We start from the raw sequence: 21,495 nt of genomic DNA on the forward strand, positions 1-21,495 counted from the left end.
ATACTATATCTAAGAGTCTTATCTTTCATGGACAGCCTACTTACCATACTGAACAGTGAAATTTTAAAGATTACAAAATATACCTATGATAACCTTTACCTCATTTAGAAAATTAAGAGTAATAAATAATTTGGTATTTTTAGTGAAAATATTAAAGTATTAATACTTTAACCTCTTTTAACAACAACAAAAATATATACATATATATATTTATATATAAATTGCCTGCAGCTTTTCTGTCGTAACTTCTTTACAAATGTGTGGCCATTTATTTTGTTTGGATAAAACCAGATACTTATTTCCTGGCAACAACCCATAAATGATCCAAAACACCAGACACTGCATTTAAGAAAGAACCAATTTAAGTGAGGCACTGGTGGCTCACACCTGTAATCCTAACTACTTTAGAGGACTGCTGTAAGGCCAACAAGGCAGGACATCCCATCTCAAGCAATAGCTGGGCACAGTGATGGCACTCCTGTCATTCATCCCATGCGATGCAGAGGACTGGGGAGGGCAGATTCAGACTAGCTCCAGCAAAGAGTTCACAAGACCAAATTCTCAATGGAAAAAAGCAGCATGGTGGCGTATACCTCTCATCCCAGTGACTGACAGGAATTGTAGTCCAGGCTGGCCTGGGGAAAAGAGTAAGAGCCTACATACAAAATAAACAGCAAAAAAGACTAGAGGCCTGGCTCAAGTGGTATAGTACCTACCTAGCAAATGTGAAGCCCTGAGTCTGAACAACAGTACTCCCAAAATAAAATAATTTTTTAAAAAAGGAACCAGTTTAATAAACTCCTTAGCTCTTTTATTAATACCTTTATTTCTTAGCACCATTTCTCCAGTCTTACTGAGCACACAACAGGGATTCAATATGCAGGAAAAAAATGGAAATTACCAAAATATGTAGGGAACTGGTTTAGAACATTATAGTTCTGAGCAGAAAACTACACAATTATTTTAAAAAGGCACAGGAATCTGTTACAAGTGTCCGCAAGGGGGTATATTCAGTTAAATGGAGAAACACAACCATGTATATATAATTTCATTTTTGGAAAAACCTCATTATTTGTATTAATAAATGTGTAGGTTATATATGCATAGAAAAATGTCTAGAGAAGGATACACGAAAGTGATAACAGGTTCCATCTTGAACAGGTGAATATGAGACAAAGTAATGCTAATTTTCTTCCTTTTGCTTAATTGTACTTTATTTTTCTACAACAAACATCACAAAAGAAGGTAAAAACCTCAACACATGTACTTGTAAATGTTTTAAAGTAATATATATGCAAAACTCTAAAACAATTCAAAGATGAATAATAAATAAGAAAACCATGTGTGCCACAAATATGGTAAATGTTAATAGATTTTTCTATATAAAAAGACTGTATGGGGGGGGGTTAACTCAGTGGTAGAGCAAGTTCTTGGCAAGTACAAGGCCCTAAGATGAATTCCTAGGACTCTTCCACAAAAAATACAGTACAAATCAAAAAGTACCAAAATCTTATAGTTCAAAAGAGATACAAAGATCTTTTTCAAAAATGAATGATAAAAATGCAGTCCCATGAAATAAAGTAATAACATCTCTCTCTTAACCTACAAATTCAAATATTTTATTTTAGGCACTTCAAACATTACTAGTAAGAATATAAAGTAGAAAATGTCTTTTTTTTTAAAAGTTAAGCAAGTTCTTCTTTAGAAAACTAGTCTTAGATTCAAAATTCAAAAATTTCAAAAATACAGAAAAGAACCAGACATGGAGGCACAAGTCTACAATCTCAACTACTTAGGAGTCAGAGGCATGAGGACCATAAGTCTGCGGCCAGCATGGAATAATTTAGTGAGACCCTATCTCAATATAAAAATGTTAAAAAGGGCTGGGATGGAACCCAGTAGCAGAGCACTTACATAGCATACATAGGCCCAAGCTCAACCCCCAGTACAACGGAAAGGAAAGGATAAAGGTATAAAATTAACAAAGAAAACTGAAGATGACATATTTTCCATAAAAGAACTGTTAATTAAATTATGGTGCAGGATTGGGGGTGTAGCTGAGTGCTAGAGCACTTGCCTGGTAGGTGGCAAAGCCCTGGGTTTAATCCCGAGCACTGCAAAACAATTAAATAATAATGGTGCATATCTGACTAGTGGTTAAACTCAGGGCCTTGTGCATACTTAGAAGGCACTCTACAACTTAGCTACACCCACGCTCTTTCTAGAATTTTTAATGGGGAAGTAAGTGCTCATGATAAAATGCATGTAAGACTCACCTGGCTGCCTTCAGTTTGTAGCATCTCTTGTTTCTCTTCAGGACTTCTTTTCATTTCAAACCTTTGAATAAACTCACAGTCTTCAGCAGAAATCATCTGCCCCCTAGAAAGTAACAAAAAGTTCTTTTGTTCAAAAAAAGCTGGACAGCCATGTGAACAAATGATGGAGGAATTCCTAGCCTTTTTCCTCTCTCCTTGGTAGAATGCAATAAAAATTACAGGAGACCATTGTTTTGGACAAGGCACCTACACTAAAAATCAAAAACAGAGTCCCATTATCACCAAATTGAAACTAAGTTGTCATTCCATGTTGAGAGATCAGGAAACAGAACAGTCAAATTTCCCACATGTCCAGTTTCAATGGGCATGATAATGAAGTTCCCTCTGCTTTCACCCTTACCAGACACTGATCAGTTATTTTTCTATTGTTTGGGCTCTCTCTCCCTACCTTAGGGGGAAAGTAACTTTGAAATGACAAATTAGCTTTTTGTCCTTTGTTTCTGCTTTCCTAAGCCTTTGTCTATAAAACCAACCTCCTCTGCTCAGTCCATCTGAGCACTTACTCTGTTTTATGAAATGAGGTGTTTCCTGCATTCTAGAATCACAAATAAAGCCAATTAAGATCTTTAAATTCTGTCTTTTGATAGTAATAAATCACAGGTGTTGGCTAAGTGCCCCTGCAATCATATAAGCTTAAGTTCAAAGCTTAGCTCCACCATTTACTGATGGTGTGACTTCTGTGGAACCTGGATTAACTTACCTGCAAGATGGGAACATAAACCATGTTTTTTTTTGAGGACAAAATTACACAATTCAAATAAAATGGTCAACATGGCACCTGGCCCATAATACACGCTCAATAAAATGTCATCTCTTAGCATTATCCAAAGTCTCACTCTTATTCTCCCCTCCAAACCAAACAATTTGCTTGGCCTTCTAATTCATCACAACCAAAGTCGTTTATAATGAACTTCTATAATCATTTCTTCCAGATATTTTTTTCCCTCCAGACACAGAAGGTCATCCTTCTCCTCTCTGACAAATAAACTGCCCCATTCAGATCCCTGTCCTCCCAGAACTCATCACACAGTGCTTTGTTTCCTCCCCACTCCTCCAGTCCTTTCATCACTGGCTTTTTGTTCTTCAAAACTTCTCCCAATGGCTGATCCTTGGAAGCTTGCTTTTTTTCCCCAAACTCTTCCCTTCAGGGAGATTCAAATCAAGAGTCCCATCTTTCCTCTCCCCTAAATCATCTCCAACTGGCTTCTACCTCCATGTAGAAACAAATTCAGCAACATCACTACTGAATCTTCATCTCTAAACTGGCTTGACCTCCCAACTTCTGCACTCATCAAGGACTCAAACAGGTCACAGTAACTTCACCCCCGTCCTAACCTCTAAATTCAGACCATTCTTGTGAAGATGCATTAGCAGAACAGTGTTGCTGGCCTCTGTAACAATGTGAGCACCTCAGGACACAATGGCCTGAAGCAGCCTGGAGGGAGCCACAGCACACTACTTGAAGGTCCTCCAAGCACTTCAAGCTCTTCCAAGCCTCAGCTACTGCCAAAAGCTCCCCTTACTGCAGCCCTCAGCTCCTGCTGGAGAACTCCTCTGTGCATCTTCACATGTTCTGTGAAAACTTCCCTAGTGCTCCTAGTGTTCTTTCTTTGTTATATATTTCCTTTTGTCATATGCATGTTTTATACATTTCTCCATTTTAATACTTATCACAATTTATTATGTAATTTGTTGAAAGGTCTGTTTCTTCATTTGACTTTAAATTCAAGAGCAAGGTTGGTATGTACTGATTCTTATATCCTCAAGATATTCTTTTATTGGATTCCAGTGTGAATGAAACATTCCCAAACCCACTCCCTTCCAAGCTCTCTAGTAAAAGCTTAATCTTATATAAATACATTTTGAATACTGTATTTCTGTAACATGTTAACTTGTAAAGGACAAAAAACATATTGGCCTTTTTATACTGAAGACCTCTTCTACAGGTTTTATTGTGTCAGTACATGCTGATCTCTGATCATGCATGTGCCCTGTCCAGCCCCCAACAATCTGTAAGCCCTTATGGAAGGCACATTTCACACCCACTCGCAACCCTACATCAACAGGCTTAACAGCAGGCACACAGTTAACATTCAGTGAGCACTTCCACACAGACATACCAAATAGAGGGTTTTTAAAAGAAATATTTGAAATGGGCAACAGAATTAGAAGGGAGACTACAATGTACACAGGCCATGGGACTAGAAGAACAGAAGAGAAAGCAATTGAAAATCTCCATGTCACTAAAAACATCCGAATAACAAAACTAGAGAAAGTCCTGCTAGTACTTTAGGAACAACAATCTTATTCTATTTATGTTATAAACAGATTCAGGTTTTATAAACATGGAACTCCTTGTCCTTTAGTTTAAACACATTCTAGATGAAAGAAATTAGGAAACAGTGCTCAGAAGTCTAGTTTCATAGTGGATTTAAACTATTACAAGATACAATGAAAAAGGAAAATATCAGTAAGACCCTCCTCGTCCTCTTCCTATCATTCAGTCATTGACCACACAATAATCCAGTTCCTTAAAGCAGGAATCTATAACACATTCTAGACTTCTCTTGTCCTCACACATCAAATTGATCACTAAGACTTTTTCAAACCTTCCCAATTTTGTCCATTCTAACAACCTTAACTACTATTGTTGCCTCTCCCTACATCTAGGCTTGTTACCCACAAGTTCACCCTTTATACTATCAGCAGAACAATCCAACCAAGAAGCAAATTTGATCATCTAATTCCCAGCTAAGAACTTCAACAGCTATAGCAGTGATGTTTAGGACTGTTATTTGTTTTTTGCGGTGCTGCTGGGCATCAAACCCATGGCCTCACACACATGCTAGGCAAGTGCTCTGCCACTGAGCTGCTATCCCAGCCTCAGCAGTGGTTTTTAAACTGTGCTCCCTAGAACTCTAATGATGATGAAGGATCTTAAAACGAAGGCTCTGAGACACACACTCCCACGTCCATTCAACTATCATTTTTAACTGTCTTACAAGTTAAGTTTCATTATTAAGATTAACCATGTTAATCTTAAGAATTAAGCTTAAGAATCACCTTGAAAAACACTGACTGAAAGGATCTAATCCAAACTCCTTCCAAGGGCACCCAGGACATTCACAATCAGGTACTGACTGCCTCTCACCCTCAGCGCTCCCACTGCTTGCCTCCAAAACATGATTGACTTCAACCCAGCAAGCCAGTTCTGCTTCCCTGTCTTTATTCATTATGCCTGTTCTACTTGGAAGGTTAGCCAAATACCACTCATCCTGGAAAAACACAGTTAAGGGACCATCTCCTTTAGGAAAACTCCTGAGGGTAGGATTGGCTGTCCTTTTTCTGTGCACCCATCAGACTCTGGACATCTTTCTGTTACTAAAGTTAACACATCAAATTAAAACGATTTGTTTCTACAATATCAGATCCTTTCAGAATTCTAGTGTATATCTTTTTTGTATCCACAAAGTCTAGAAAAATGTCTCAAAATTGGAAGGTAATCAGTAAACAATAAATGACTAAATTAGAAAAAATCATTTTTGTACACTGTACATCCCTCCTACAATAAAATAAACTCAATATAAAGCAAGTTTGTCAATTTATCTTTCAAAATTCATATGTAAATCTAAACTAAATTTCCTTAATAACTCACTATTATAAATATGCTGAAGCAGATATAAAATAAAGCCAATATAATAAAATAAGGCCAAGAATAAATGAATGCTTTACTTTATAGATATAGACAGAATATTGAGACAGGAGCACAATCAGTCTCAATACACATAAGAAAGGGGAAGAACTAAACTTATTGAATGTGCTCAACATATGAATGATTGTATTTAACTGTTCTAATACTCCAAATACACCACTTCAGAAATAAGCTGTAGGATATGCATCCCCATTTCCCATTTACTTTATTGAACCTCACAGATATTAAGTGGTCTGTCTAAGAACACCAAACTAGTCAAAAGAACCAGAGTTCAAACCCAGGTCTCGAACCTCAGAAATATTAAGTGGTTTATTTAAGAACACCAAACTAGTCAAAAGAACCAGAGCTCAAACCCAGGTCTCAAAACTCACAAACATCTATGCCTTGTATTAAGAGCTATTGAGTTCCCCACTCTAATTACAGGGCATACCAGGCCTATGTGGTATGCTTTGTCCCTCATTCTCTTCCTCTCTCCATAGTTCATGAACATTCCTCCCACATTTCCCTCTCATTCGAAAGGTGCTTCTTTCCAGACAGATGAGGTCAAAAGCACTATGAACTGCTCTACTGCCTCACGAGAGCCCCAAACTGTTGCCACCACACTAAGCTGTCTCCCTAAGACAGCTAATTATCCTAAGGAAGAAATATTTTTTCCACATTTGAGTATTCTTCCAGTATTTTGCTCATAGAGGCATGACCATGAAAAGGTCTGATACAAAAGCACATGATACCCGTGATTCAGAGCAAATCAGTACTTACTGAAGATAGGACTGCCAGTTCACTTTGTTGGCCCGAACTTCTGCAGCCTTGGCCGCAATGATATTGGTTGGGACAGCAGCATCCACAGCACCTCGAATATCCATTTTGGTCATCTATTTTAATTATCTTGAATGTTCTTTAACAGACCTTTAATTTAGGTGCAGGGTAAAAACACAACACCAGGCATTATTTTTTTCCACAACTACCACTACTATTATCATTGCTTTAATTTCCCCAGGCATTCAACTCAAATATTAAATATTCTAGTCTGAAAACACTGACACATTTCAAATCTTATCCACTGTTTGATAAAAGGGTTCTCTTAAATGCTTTTTTCTTTTCCAGGAAAGGTTTTTAAATTGTTTGCCTTGATATTACAGTAAAATTTTTAAAATGATATCAGACATCATGACTAAATAGAGTAGGCATACAGAATAGGAAACTATTTTCTTTTCCTTTGGTACTGAGGATTGCACCCAGGGTTCTGCGGGATGCTAAGAAAACTATTTTAAAATTATACAATCGGGTTCAACTTGCCTCTTCTAACAGGGAAAAAAATAAAACCTGTAAGATACAGGCAAGATCAATTATTGTACTCTCTTAGAGTTTACTAAGCCTCATTTGAAGTGACACATTAAAAATTTTAACACTAAAATTACAATCCCTTTCTAAAATTACTCATTCAAAATAAAATATACATAGTGGGAACGTAAATTCTTGGAAAATGGGGCTTTCTTTTTCAACCAAACTTTATAGTATTTTAAAAATCAATTTTGGGAGAAGTTTCTGTAACAAATACCTATTACAATTTAAGTACAGCCAACAACGGAACGATAACCTACCACAACGAGCTTCTAAGCAATTCTCTCTCTTAGACTTAGCCTGATTTTATCACAACACAAAACCTAGGTTTCCATTTGCAAAATATGTTATTGCCCACGGCCGCAAAGAAGCTAAAATCATACCCAAAATTCTATTCCGCGTTCCGAGTGACTAGAGGGTTTGGAACGTAATCTCTGTATCTGAGGATCTGCTGCCTAAACAAGCAAGCGCAGTGGAAAAGGCCAGGGCCCAGTGAAAACAGGCACTATCCGGGCCGGGCTGGAACTCCGGCAACGGCCAGGTTCGGCCGCCCCGGCCTTAGCTGGAGCGCGAGACCCCTGAAGCTGAGATCCAGGTCCCTGAACGGCGAGGACCCCGGCCCGTCCCCCTGCCCGCCTCCCTCTTCCTTCGCCCTGGGGGTTTTGCAACCACAGGTGAGGCCTAGTCGGAAAAAAATCTGGCACCCTGGGCCAGGCACCTGCCGCAGCAGGGACGCTAGAGGAACCGCAGGGATAACTCACGCGAGCAAGTGTCCGAGACCAAACGACCCGTGGGCGGCCTTACCTAGCGAACCCTGGGACCCTACAACGCCCCCCAAAGGACGCGGGAGGGTGCGGCGGTCGGTGGCTCTGGCGTCTTGCCTGGGTCCGGAGGCTGAGCGGCAGCAGAAGGCTCAGGGCAGAACGCGAAGGCACCCCCGCTCCAGGAGTCGTTGAGGACGGCGCAGACAGCAGGAAGCCAGAGCGGCCGCAGAATGACAGCAGCGCCGTCACGTGGACAGAAGCACGTGACCTTCGCGAAGCAAGGCGGAAGCCGGGAGGAGCCAAAACAGCAGAGGAGGGGCACGGCTTGAAGCGGGTCTTGCTGGGGACCCGGAACTGAAGCCGCGAGACCTCGGCGTGATACCCGGATGCCCGCGGAGTGGTCCAACTGGAAGCCGGGCAGGAGACGGGGATCGACCCGGGCCTGGAAGCAGCAAGGAGGGCAAAACTATAATCGTAACCGTCATTCTTCTGAGAAGTTTGCTTTTTTGTTTTTTCCGTACAGGGGATCGAACCCAACGCCTGATGCAAGCGTTCGACCACTTGAGCCACGCCCCGGCCCTTACTTAGTGCCTTTATTAAATAGTTTGATTTTCATTGGAGTTTACGGCTCTGAGACAAGCATTCTTATTCCGATTATTTTTGTTTTTCCCTTTTTTTTTTTTTTTGGCAGTACTGGGGTTCGAACTCAGGGCCTAGGATTACAAATTTAGCAAACATTCAACAATTACACTTATTACTAAAAAGTAATCGTGAGCTGGAGGTGTGGCTCAGGCCGTAAAGCACCTGACCAGCAAGTGCAAGCCCTGAGTTCAATCCCCAGTACCGCCCCATACACACAATGTTATTCATTGTTTATCTAAGATTTTAATTTAATTCGTCCTCTCGTGTTTTATCTGACAACACTATCTTGAGCACAAATTTTTTCCTAGTAAGAACTCAACCACTTTGTCTTAAGAGTAACATTACACTGCACTGCGGGTCAGTAATATATAATAGCATATTTTGAGCTAAAAACACCCCAAGGGATTTTAAATATAACCAATACATCTCTACTAAGAATGTTGAGGTCAAGTTTTGAAACAAAAACCAATATTACCAGTATTGTATATTGGTTATGAAAATATGCAGTAAATTATAAGATATATAAATTTTCTATTCCTGCTGTGACAAATTACCACAAAGTTAGTGGCTTAAACCAACAAATATATTATCTTACAGTTCTATAGGTGAGAAATCCAGAATGGGTCTCAGTATGTTAACAAGCTTGGGGCTGGGTGAATTCCTTCTAGAGTCTCTAAATGTTTATTCCCTGCTTTCTCCAACTTTGTAGAGGCTCATGACCCCCTTCCTCCTTCAAAGTCGGTGTCATTTCTGCCTTTCCATGACCACAGCTGGGAAGGATTCTCCAATTTTACAAGCTCAGGTAATTAAATTGACTTCACCTGGATAATCCAAGCAACTTTCCCTGTCTCTAGGTTTTTAACCTTAATCACATCTGCAACCTTTAGTTCCTTTTTGTCATTTAAGTTAACATTTTCACAGGTTGGTGAGGTTGAAACGTGGACATTTGTGGGAGACCATATTCTGACTATTACAAATTAGAGGAACAGATACACACTATACACTAATTTAATGCAAGTCCTTAAGTAGAAATACAAATGTGCCCTATATGTGTCTTTTTTTCTGAAACAATTTTTAAAACTTTCAAAAGAACTCTAGATAATGTTACCTTTTTTAACTGAGTAGTGGATTAAGAAGAGGGTAGGTAGGGGGAAGATGGAGAGAATGGACTGAACCCAGGTACACTTATATGCAAATGTCACAAGGAAACCCCTTGTACAACTATTATATCCTAATAAAAAACATTTAAAAAGTGAGTAGTGGATACATAGATAATCCACATAATCCTTGTATTATTCCATTTATTTGAAATTTTCTTTTTAAAAATTTAATATTATGAATTATGAGGGGTTGTTTTTTGTCTTTTGGTGGTAGGGATTGAACTCAGAGCCTCAAATGCTAATCATGCACTCTACTAGTGAAATCCACCTCCAGTCAGTTGAGTTCATTTATAAACAAAACTATAGCCTAAATTGAAGATTTGCCTACCAAGAAAATACTGGAATTACAATTTAAAAGTTTACAGATACTAACCTCAATAATTGTGTAGTAAAATAACTCATTAGTAATAAATCTACCAGTTACAAAACTGTCCCCTTTATGTTTTTAAATTCAAAACATGTTTCACAGTTTCTTGAAATGGAGAAGGTAGCCCTCTAGCACCTTTGGAACTATGGGACTTTGAAGGTTATAACAATAACTAAGGAGAGAGTGCTGTTGGCAAACATTTGGTAGCAGAGAGCAGGATGATAAATGGAAAGAATATTAACAGCTTGCCACACACAGGGTTTCTTCTGACCTAAAATGTCAGTAGTGATCTGGTGGGAAAAGCAGGTGAATGTCTCTGTTTACTTAATTCTAAATATAAATCAAACTCTAAGCTGTGCTAGGAACATGGCCTATTACAGAAGGACATCCTTATGGATCATCAAAATGCAAAACCTGGCACTGCCAGGAAGAAATGGCATTAATGTACAAGCTCCACAACTCAGCAGTCAAACTTCCAGGAATCTCTCCTACAGACCTGTTAGCATGAGTGTGCAAAGGTGAACGTGTAAGGGGTTTCAGTACAATATTAGTAAACTTGGATTGTCATAACAAAACATCAACCATGTGGCTTAACCAACAGAAGCTTATTTCCCAGGCCAGGTGTGGGTCACAGACCTGTAATCCCAGTACTCAAGGTTGAGGCAGAAGGATTAAGAGTTAGAGGCCAACCTGGGTGATGTAGCCCCTGGAGAAAGAGAAAGAGAGGGAGGGAGGAAGGAAATGAGAAATTTCTCCCAATCCAAGATTAGTTGCCAGCCCATTTGGCCAACTTTCTGGCTTGTAGATTGTCACCTACTTTCTTATGGTAACAGTCATCCTATTGCATCAGGACTCTACCCTTATGATTGATTTAACCAGAATTACCTGCATGAAGGCACTATCTCTATCTCTAAATACACTTACACTGGGGTTGCAGTATATGAGTTCAGAGAAGGATGAAACACAAAATTCAGTCCCTTAACAAAAGCCAAGCTTAGTCCACCATTATAAGAATAGAGAAATATGATGCAGCTATTAAAAACAAATTTATGAATTTTGACACAGAAAGACATCATATACTATGTTAAATGAGAAAAGCAAGCTCATGTAAAATGTGTATAGAATAATATAATTTTTGTTAACTGGAATTTATACGTGTGTTTATGTATACATGCTGTTATAAAAATATAGAATGATACCCATTAACGTGCTTCTTTCTTTTTTCTTTTTTGCAGTCCTAGGGGCTGAACCCAGGGCCTAGCTCATGCTTGGCCTAGGCTCTGCCATGGAGCGCCAGCCCTAGCTCTGCACTATTATTTTTGCTTAAAACGGTCTTTTAAGGAGAATTAAATAATTCTAAAATCTTTACATCCATTTTCAGTATTTTTTTCTTCCTTTATATCCATCCAGATTTGGAATTTTGATTATTATTTCCTTCTGCGTGAAGGACTTCACTTAACATCTTTTACAATTAAGGTCTGCTGATGATTTTCTTGCAGCTTTTGTATATCTGAAAATATCTTCATTTTGCTTTCATTTTTGAACGCTATTTTCTTCACTGGGTAAAAATTTCACATTGACAGTATTTATTTTCTTTTCAGTACTTTAATTCTTGGTTGATGGTTGTGTTCATGTTTGTTTGTTTGTCTCTCCACTGTCTTCCAGCTTGAATTGTTCTGGATAAGAAGTCTGGTGGTTTGACCAATTTTATTATGCTGTGCCTTAGCACATGATGTTTCTTGAATTTGAGGTTTGTTGAGACTCTTGCAGCTTAAAATATACACTTTTGTTAAATATGGAAACATTTGTTTATTGTTTGTATTTCTCTTTATTTCTGTGTTTTGCTTTGGAAAATTCCTTTGGCTGTGTCTTCAAATTCATTACTGTTTTATTCTTCAATCAATTGAATTTTCCCTTCTCTAGAATTTTGATTTGAGTCATTTTTATATCTTTCATATCTCTACTTCACATGTTATACTTTTTCCCTAGCTGGTGGAATACAGTTGTAATGATTGTTTTAATGTCCCTCTCTACTCACTCAAGTATCTGTGTCACAAGGTGTCAGTTTCTGTTGATTAACTAATTTCATTACAGGTCATATATTCCTGCTTCTTTGCATGTCTGGACATTTTTAGTAGATGCTAGACCTAGTGAACTTAACTCCATTAGGTATTGAGACTGTTTCTTTTCCTATAAATATTATTGCATTTTGTTCTGGGACACATTTCCATTACCAAGGTTGATCCTTCTGGGCCTTTTTTAAGCTTTGTTAGGCAAGAACAGAATGACATTTGGTCTAGTTTTGTTTTCTGGCCTTTGAAAACAGGGATTATGCCCAGAACTTTGTAAGCTCCAAAGGTTGTTTCCTCTACTTCTGCTTCTGGATAATTCTTCCCCTGGCCTTGATTCATGTCATACCAGTATACTGATCAGTTTTCAGCTGAGCCCTCCAGGGGCCCCTATGCACACCTCCCTCTGTGCAGCACTTCCTGTCTTGTACTCTACCTGTGAACTCCAGCTGCCTTGGCCTCTGAAAACTCCCTACTCCATCTTTTCACCTCTGGGAAACCATCAGCCTCCACTCGAGTCACCATCCCTGAGCCAGAGCCTGTAAACTCTCCAAGCAAAATGCTAGGGCATCATGAGGCTTATTTCATTTTTGTTGTCACTTCGGTTTCATTGTCCGTGGTTGCTGATGCCCAGCATCATATAGCTCATCAGACTGTTTATTTTGGCTGAGAGGGGGTCACTGCCATTCTACTTGACCAAAGGTAGAAATATGATTGTTCTTTTGAAAGCAAATTTAAGAAGAAAAGCTTTCATAGAGGAGAAGCAGAAACTGACAATGAACTAATGAATTCTCAAAAGCTGAAACAGACCTAATGTTATTTTTTAATTAGCAAAGTATTTCCTGCTTTATTTCCAACCAAAGAGGCTTTCATCAAATGTATTCAAGTTCTTTGTTCTCAAAACAACCCTTTGGTGGTCATCCTCTAGAATCCTGCATTTCCCATACCATCACTGTTTTAACCTATACTTACTTCCATTATTGATATAAAATGTTTTAAATCTTAGTGCCTCCTATACTTTTTCACTTCATGTCATAGTGAGTACCTTGAAGATGCAGGATTCTAGAATTTATATAACAATATTAGGAATTATGAAATGTCAAGAATTTCTGAGAAAAGAATGAGAATTTGAACCAAACACTGGGGATTGTAGGCATGACTCAAGTGGTACAGCTAGGTAGAAATGGAATCAGTTAAATCAGTGTTTCCAGAGTTCAGGATAGACATGTGGACTGCAAGTATGAGTTGAGTGTCAGCATGTATAAGGTAAAGGTCAAATCTTGAGGATAGATTCAGTCAGCCTGAAGAGGAGGAACTAAAGGAGGCTGAAGGAGGAATCCTAGAGAATATACCACTTATGAGTCAAGGAGAAGAAGAAGAATGAAAAGAGCTTTATATATAAAATCTGTGGAAGACTGAAAACATTAAATAGAAAGTATCAAATATAGACAATGACTCATAATGTAGGTGCTATGCCAATGGTCAAGAAAGAAGAGACCAGAAAAGGGCCCAAAATATTCAGTAAATATTCAGTCACTCCTGGCTTTAGTGATAAAAGTTGCAGGGTAGTGCTGGAGACAGTAAAGTTTTGTAAAATCTTTTAAAGACTGAAGTTAACAATACTCTTCCCACATTAGTCCAGCCCAAGAGTCAAATGACGAGGTTCACTATTAAAACAAACATCTTTATATATGATTAAAGAGCTACTGATCCAATTTGCTTGGTATGACTTTAAAGTCCAAAAGTAAATCTTTTAACTTATTTTTTATATTTCAAGGAGCTAATACCTAGCCTGTTATCTCCTTAAAATTTTATGCAAGGTTACTTGTCACTACCATCAATAAAAGTTATTTATTCACAAGCCAAGTTTCAAAGTAAATCATGAGGTGAATGAAGAAAAATTTTACTTTATTCATTTAGAATATTTCCTGAAATATCAAGTAAACAGGGGCTTTCACATACCCAGTCCCAACACAGGCAGTTCCTCCAGTTGTGCAGTTAGTTTTAGTTATGTGTTTGTTTGTTTGTTTGTCAATATTGGAGGATTTTTTTTTGTTTCAGTTTAATTTGTTTTTGTTTTGTTTTTTTTTAAGTGGTTCTGGGGCCTGAATTCACTCTACCACTTGAGCCATACCTGCAGTCCATTTTGATCTGGTTCTTTTGCAGATGGGGTTTTCAGAACTATTTGCCAGGCTGGCCTAGAACCATGATCCTCCCAATCTCAGCCTCCCAAGTAGCTAGGGTCACAGGCATGAGCTACCTGTGCCCAGCAGTACTAGATTTTGAAGTCGGGGCTACACACTTGCTAGGCAGGTATTTTAACACTTGAGCCACACCTCCAGACTTTTTTTGCTTTATTTTTTCAATAGAGTCTTGCATTTTTGCCTTGAGCCAGCCTCAGGTGGGGATCCTCCTACATGTACCTCCTATGTAGCTGGGATCACAGGTGTGCAGTGTCATGTCCCTCTTATTGATTGATAATGGGGGTCTTGCTATCTTTCTACCTGGATTGGAGTCAAACCATGATCCTCCTGATCTCCACCTCCAGAGTAGCTGGAGCCCACAGTTAGCTTTGATAGTAAAAGAGGGCCCCGGTATTCAGTCACCAGTGTATATTTTCATAACCACTATCACACTTTCAGATATAGGAACAAAATTTTATGTCATTTTACTGAGACAAGTTTAGTATTATTGGTAGATCTACAATTGATTATGTTACATGTGGTATATATTTATTATTCACTACAGAATATAAAATAATAAATGCAAAAAGTACCATGAGTACTTTTCATATTTTGATGAATTAAACAAAAAGTTGATAAAAATCAAGGAATTCAATTTCAAGCATTTTGATAATAATAAAACATCACTGATTTATGCTTCCAAACAAGGGTACAGGCTGTTGGTTGAATTGCAATACTGAGAAGTGTTGTATTATAAATTTCTCATAAACTGAATCAAAGTATCAAAGTGACAATACCAATCTGTCAAGAATACAGATAGTGAAAAGCAAAAATTAAAAAGAGAAATATTTAATGTACTTTTATTCTGAGGATAAAATACAAAACTGCAGAAATCCCAGTACTTGGGCCACTGAGGCAAGAGGATCTCAAATTCAGAGCCAGCCTGGGCTGGATATCAAGACCCTGTCTAAAAAGGAAAAAAAAAAAAAATCCAGACAACAGTGGCTCATGCCGGTAATCCTAACTACTTGGGAGGTAGAGATCAGGAGCCAACCTCAGGCAAATAGTTCAGAAGACCTATCTCTAAAAAACCCATCACAAAAAAGGGCTGGTGGAGCGACTCAAAGTGTAGGCCCTGAGTTCAAACCCCAGCACTAAAAAAAAAAAAAAAAAAAAACTCCAAAATAAAAAGAAGCTCAATCAATGATATACAATTGACCTCCCCTTGCCAAAAAATCATAATCTACTAAACCCCCATACTGCAAAATGTGACTGTATTTGGAGTTGGAAGTTTAAAGATGTAATTTAGTTAAGAGGTGGTCATTAGGCTGGGTCCTCATCCAAGTTGACTGGCATCCTTATGAAGAGAGACACGGACAGTGCTAAAAATATATGCTGCCCTCCTATTGCTGGTAGAACAAAATCCAGACTCCCTGGTCCAGCATTCAACATCCTCTGCAATATGGGTCCAAGAGCCCACAAAGATGGTCACCTACAGCTCCCTGGTGCTCCAGTCTAGCTGTCACCATATACTTCTGTTAGGCTTGGTGAGCTCTGAGACATGTCCTTCCTGGACCTGCCTGTCATTCTCCCTCCTCCAAGAATGTTCTCAGGATCTCCTCTACCACCACACCTCATCCAGAAATCCAAGCCCAGCCCATAACCTACCTGTAACCCTTATTCTCTGTGCCATTCAGTTTCAACATAATTTAAACTTAAGCACTTCTCTATGTTCTTATACTGCCATCAAAGTTTACATAGGTACGCACACATTCGTTTATTCAACACACATTTGGGGGACCTCTCTGTGTATCAGAATGTATTAGACACTGGGGATGCAATGTCAAATAACATATGGTCTCAGCCATCCAAGTGGTTATACAATATTGTTAGGAAGAAGAAAATGCCAACTTTTCATTATTTAATAAGCCTCATTAAGCATCAACTATGAGTCAGAAAGTAGGCTGAACACGAGGAATGAGAAAGATTCCTCATGGGAAAGAGGAGAACAGTAGATCTCTAAGACACACTCTGATGTATTGATGAACATCACATGTCATAAGACATGGTATGGCCTCAGCAGCAGAAGGAAAGGTGAAGAGGACAAGAAAGAGAGGCTCAGAGCAAGCAGTGCTCAACTACCTCTGGAACCCATCACTAAACATGTCTCAGAACATTGAGGACAGAGCCAGGAAAGGCAGAGATCATCTGTTCCCATACTGCTGTAGAAAAGGAGCTTCAGGTGCAGTTACCGTGGCTGGGGCTGGCTCAGGAGCAACTCCCTGCAGAGCACAGCAGTAGTGTTTCTCAGCATCTGCAGAGAGGTTGAAGACCTCAGGGTAGATGCCAAAGACCACAGACCATATATCTTCAGCCAGCTCTCAGAGACTATTAATTCCAACATTTTTCCTTTTTCAGAAATAAATTTTATCATATATGGAAAGGTGTAAAACACCAAGACTTTTTCATTAGTAGCAATTTGTCCATGAAACAGTGGACTAAAAACAAAATATGCCAGTGGTGGTGCCTCATGCCTGTCATCCCAGCTACTTAGGAGGCCATGAGTAAGAGGATCACTGGGCAGGACTCGAGGAGTAGAGCAGCTGCCTAGCAAACACAAAGCCCTGAGCTCAAACCCTAGCATTACCAAAAAAAAAAAAAAAAAGAAAACCATTTACTATGTGAGCAGTGGGTAGCATTGACCTGGCTACCAACAGGCTAAAATTTTGTGCACATCCACTATCAATAATGACTCAAAGTCACTATGTCCATGGTCCCAAGAGATGTGTCATGAACAAGTATATAATATTTGTATATATTCAGTTGGTCCTCCATATCTATAGGTTCCACATCAATGGATTCAATCAACTTCAGATAAAAAATTTTAATTGCATTTGTACTGAACATGTAAAAACCCATTTACCTTTTATTATTCCCTAATATAACAATTACCAAAATAGCATTTTCATTGTGTCAAGTATTATAAATAATCCAATGATGATTTAAAGTATATGGGAGGATATGCATAAATTATATGCAAATACTATGCAATTTGTACATGGGCTTGAGCATCTTTGGATTTTAGTGTCCTAAAGTGCCCTGGAACCAATGCTTTGCATGGATATGGATGGATGACAATCTGTATATTAGAACCTAAACATATTATTAGTCTGCATGTAACAAAATCCAAGCTCCTTGCTGAATCTCCTTGCTGCCAAGTACAACCAAGGCTCTGCACTTCTTCATATGTATATTTGACAAAAGAATTTGCTTCTTGCAGCTCATTCTTCAAAGCAGAAAAACCTCTTGTTTTATTGTAATCATTGGCCCAAACCCATGTAGACATGCCATTCCTCAGAGGCAAGAAGAGAGTGATGACAAGACTCTAGAGTGCTTGAGACAATGATGAACCAAAATTTGATGTTAGGTACGGAAGGAACATATGAGGGGAAATATGCCTTCTATTTGCTTGCAATGTTGTGTTCTTTTTAATAATTTTTTTGAGATAAGGTCTTGCTATGTAGCCAGGCTGGCCTCAGACTTAAGATCCTCCTCCTTCAGACTCTCAAGTGCTGGGATTACAGGCATGAACCACCACACCTGACTTTTAATAATTCTTATTGTTTGAAAAATGTAAGTTGACCAAGAGTTACATACTAATTTATAACTGTCTTAAGCAGAGGGAGAGAGAAAAAGAGAGAGAGAGAGAGAGATCACTCTTCCTTTGTAAAGGCATAAATCCTAACCTGGTGATTACAGCTTCAGAACCATATCTAATCCCAACTACCTCCCAAAGGCTCCATATCCTAATACTATCACATTGAGGATCGGGGCTTTAACATAGGATATTGGGAAGACACATTCAGTCTATAGCATATAGAAAGCAGAAGTCTTTACTTCCATTTTCTGAGTCAGAAGCAGAAAATATTTCTCCCATTTCTCCCATTACATTAAATTTCCTTTCCTAATAAACTTTATTATCACTTTCACTACAAAAAAAAAATACAGAAAGAAGCTATCTGCAAGCCAGGAAGAGAAACACTACAGACTGAGCATGCTGAATCCCTGATCGCAAACTTCCAGTCTCCAGAAGCACGAGAAAATAAATTTCTGTTGGTTAAGCCACCCAGTCCATGGTATTTTGTAAAGTCAGCCTGAGCAAACTAACTATATACGCTACATAAACAAGGCTTAATCACACTACCAGAACGAAGTATGGATGAACATCATTTACACCTGAGAGAGACTAAGCCCCTAGACACGTGTACCTCATTCACAAGCAAGCGTGTTCACTCCGTCTCTTCCTCATTCTGTTGGATACACCTTTAATGAGTGTTCCAAATTTTCCAATCAAGTCAACACAGACACAGATAATGTCAAAGTGCAGTAACGCAGGTGCTTCTGAAGCTGGCTTGTGAGCCTGGAAGAGGAGGCCAATACTACAGGAAGAGGAAGAGAGGTCACAGGACCCCATTAAAGAACTGACGACCTGCACATACCCTGAGCACTACAGGCAAATCAGTGAATAGACAAAGGGTATTCCTAGCACAGAAAAAAAAGGATTCTTAAATGCTGCATGAGCACCCTTCCTTCTTCTACACTTGAGCCACTCACAAATGTGGTTGATTTTAAGATGAAATAGTTTACATCATGGCAAGTAATCCATGGCATGTTTCTGACAATGAGGGCTGATCTCAGGCCATCCATTCTGTACCACTTCAGCCACAGAGGGGCCTGGGGCCCATGTTTCATCACACTCCAGGAAGCACCAATTTTTTTCAGAGATGCACAAAGACCTGGAGAGAATCAGAAGGGTGCAATGAGCAGGCAGGGACTGCCGCACAGGTGACCTGGATGGTATTCTCAACACATCCAGTGGTAATTTTCTTAGTTCATTCACACTTATAACAAAGTACAATGGATTGAGTGGTTAGAAACAACAGAAATCTATTTTCTAACAGTTGTGAAGCTGAAAGTCCAAGCTTAGGGTGCTAGCATATCACTTGAATCATTTCTTTTCTTTTGGATTTAGGATCAGATTTGAATTAGGAATCCACGTCCAACCTGCAGAGGGCAGTCGTAGCATACCTACACATTCTCACAGGGAAGCTCTACCTGGAATAGAAGGCTATGATCTGTAGATAAGCTCTGATCACAAGACAGGTAATCCTTTTGCTTTAATTAATGTAACTTTTCAGGGAGAGCCCCAGCAGACTCAGAGATGGCCCACCATTAGCAAAAGAAGAGAAGCAAGAGTTATCTTCTACTGGTGTTGGTAAAACCAGGTGACAAGACTCACTTGGGGCTTCTGTTGTAAAAAAAAAAAAAAAAAAAAAAATGCCCAGCCTGTCCCAAGACAACCAAGTGTGCCTCCAGCAACAGCTCTCCAGACCTTCCACATGGACACGATTTTTGCCTCTGCTCAGGCCAGAAAGATACGACACAAATATTTACCAAGCCACAGGAAGCAAAGGGGACTCCCAAGCAGTGCCTGATGTCAAGGTAAGATGATCTCCACATCCTTTCTGAACAAGAAAATTGTTTATCCAAAAAGAGTATAAAGCCACAAGTCAGCTTTAGTGTCGTTGCTCACTGTGTCTTATTGAAAATTTATCAAGCATGTTTTTGACCCAACCTGAAGGGAAAACTAGAACCTTGATGACAATTACCTGATGTCTAGTTTTCTCCAACCTAAACATTTACCATTGTTTTTTTGTTGAGGTTTTCACTTTTGTTTTGTTTTGGGGGTCTTTCGTTTGTTTCATTTCAGTGGTAGGGATTGAACCCAGGACTAAGGATGTACTCTACCACCAAATTATACCCCCAACCCTGTTTTTTTTGTTGTTGTTGTTTTAGGAGATAATGTTTAAAAAAGCAAAAATGCAAGGCATACATTTTGTGGCTATTGATACATTTTTCTCTTATATAAATGTTATATTACATATAATAAGAAAAGAAATATGATAGGCTGCTTTCTACAAAAATTGCTAAAGGAAAAAACTGATAAGCTAATATAGGAGCATATAAACATTAAAGACCTAAGGGGTGCTATTTCTAAATGCAGTTTCCTAAGGTGAATTTCCTAAGTATTTATTACTTTCTACCACTAGGTAATTTCATTTTCCCAGAGAGTGACAATTTTCCTGTTCAGTGCTGCATGTTATCTTTGCAAAAAGTACAGTGTAAGTCTATAAATCTTCTTAACTATTAATAGAAGCATCTCTTAGAAGGTTATTTGGTGTGGAGCGGAATGGACATATATGCACGTCTGACAAATCATGGTCAGAGCTCAGAATTAAATGTTGCAAAATCATACCACAGCAAACCTGGCCAAATACCTTAAAATTGGCAGACTCATCTGTCCCTGCACAATGGCTTATGTCCTGATAGTAATCTATTTGTAGACTGTCCACTTAATTCTTTAGGTCTTTCCCCTGGGGTTATATTAACCAATTGACACAGCAGAAGAAAAGAAAAAGAAATTCATTATGAAACCTTTTCTGTAGAAATTATCTGACCTTTGCATTTGAGCTTTCACACATACATGGACAAATAATATGTAAATTACCACACACTCCTATTATTACCTAAACACTAGAGGGTTTTGTTGTTTGGCTTATTTTGGTTCTTTGAAAAAGAATTTCTCTGTGTAACCCAGGCTGGCCTTGAACTCACGATCCTCCTTTCTCAGTCGCCCAAGCCAGCTAAGCTTTGGGTCTTTAGGAAATGAGTGAAATGGAGGTAGTGACCAGGAATCCTTCAATAATAAGCATCTAAAAATAAGCAGTACATGCAAAAGAGATTTCTTTTCTTTCTTTCTTCTTTTTTTTTTTTTCAGTAGGACTGGGTTTGAACTCAGGGCTTCATGCTTGCAAAGCAGGTGCTCTTCCACTTGAGCCACACCTCTAGTCCATTTTGCTC

General features: G+C 38.8%; 1 protein-coding gene and 1 long non-coding RNA gene across 4 annotated transcripts in view; one reads left to right on the forward strand and one right to left on the reverse strand.

Annotated features, from left to right (window-relative positions):
- The window catches only part of Atp6v1h (ATPase H+ transporting V1 subunit H), a 105,219-nt gene extending 96,841 nt beyond the window's left edge, over positions 1-8,378 (reverse strand). For 2 of the 3 annotated variants that reach the window (XM_020165357.2, XM_020165355.2), the window contains exons 1-3: positions 8,194-8,376; positions 6,808-6,954; positions 2,277-2,379 (exon numbers count right to left, since the gene is read on the reverse strand). In XM_020165357.2, the coding sequence (XP_020020946.2) occupies positions 2,277-2,379; positions 6,808-6,920 (216 nt within the window). In that variant the 5' untranslated portion in view covers positions 6,921-6,954; positions 8,194-8,376. Of the gene's footprint in view, positions 1-2,276; positions 2,380-6,807; positions 6,955-8,193 lie in introns of all 3 variants that reach the window. The other variant, XM_074068536.1, reaches the window with a different exon arrangement.
- A 54-nt stretch (positions 8,379-8,432) lies between these two features.
- On the forward strand, positions 8,433-11,690 carry LOC141421652 (uncharacterized). The gene is made up of 2 exons (XR_012446312.1): positions 8,433-8,627; positions 9,505-11,690. It is a non-coding gene; the product is annotated as an uncharacterized lncRNA (long non-coding RNA).
- The last annotated feature ends 9,805 nt before the right edge of the window (positions 11,691-21,495 follow it).

This window comes from Castor canadensis, chromosome 3 (assembly GCF_047511655.1).
Source record: "Castor canadensis chromosome 3, mCasCan1.hap1v2, whole genome shotgun sequence".
NCBI classification, from domain to species: domain Eukaryota; kingdom Metazoa; phylum Chordata; class Mammalia; order Rodentia; family Castoridae; genus Castor; species Castor canadensis.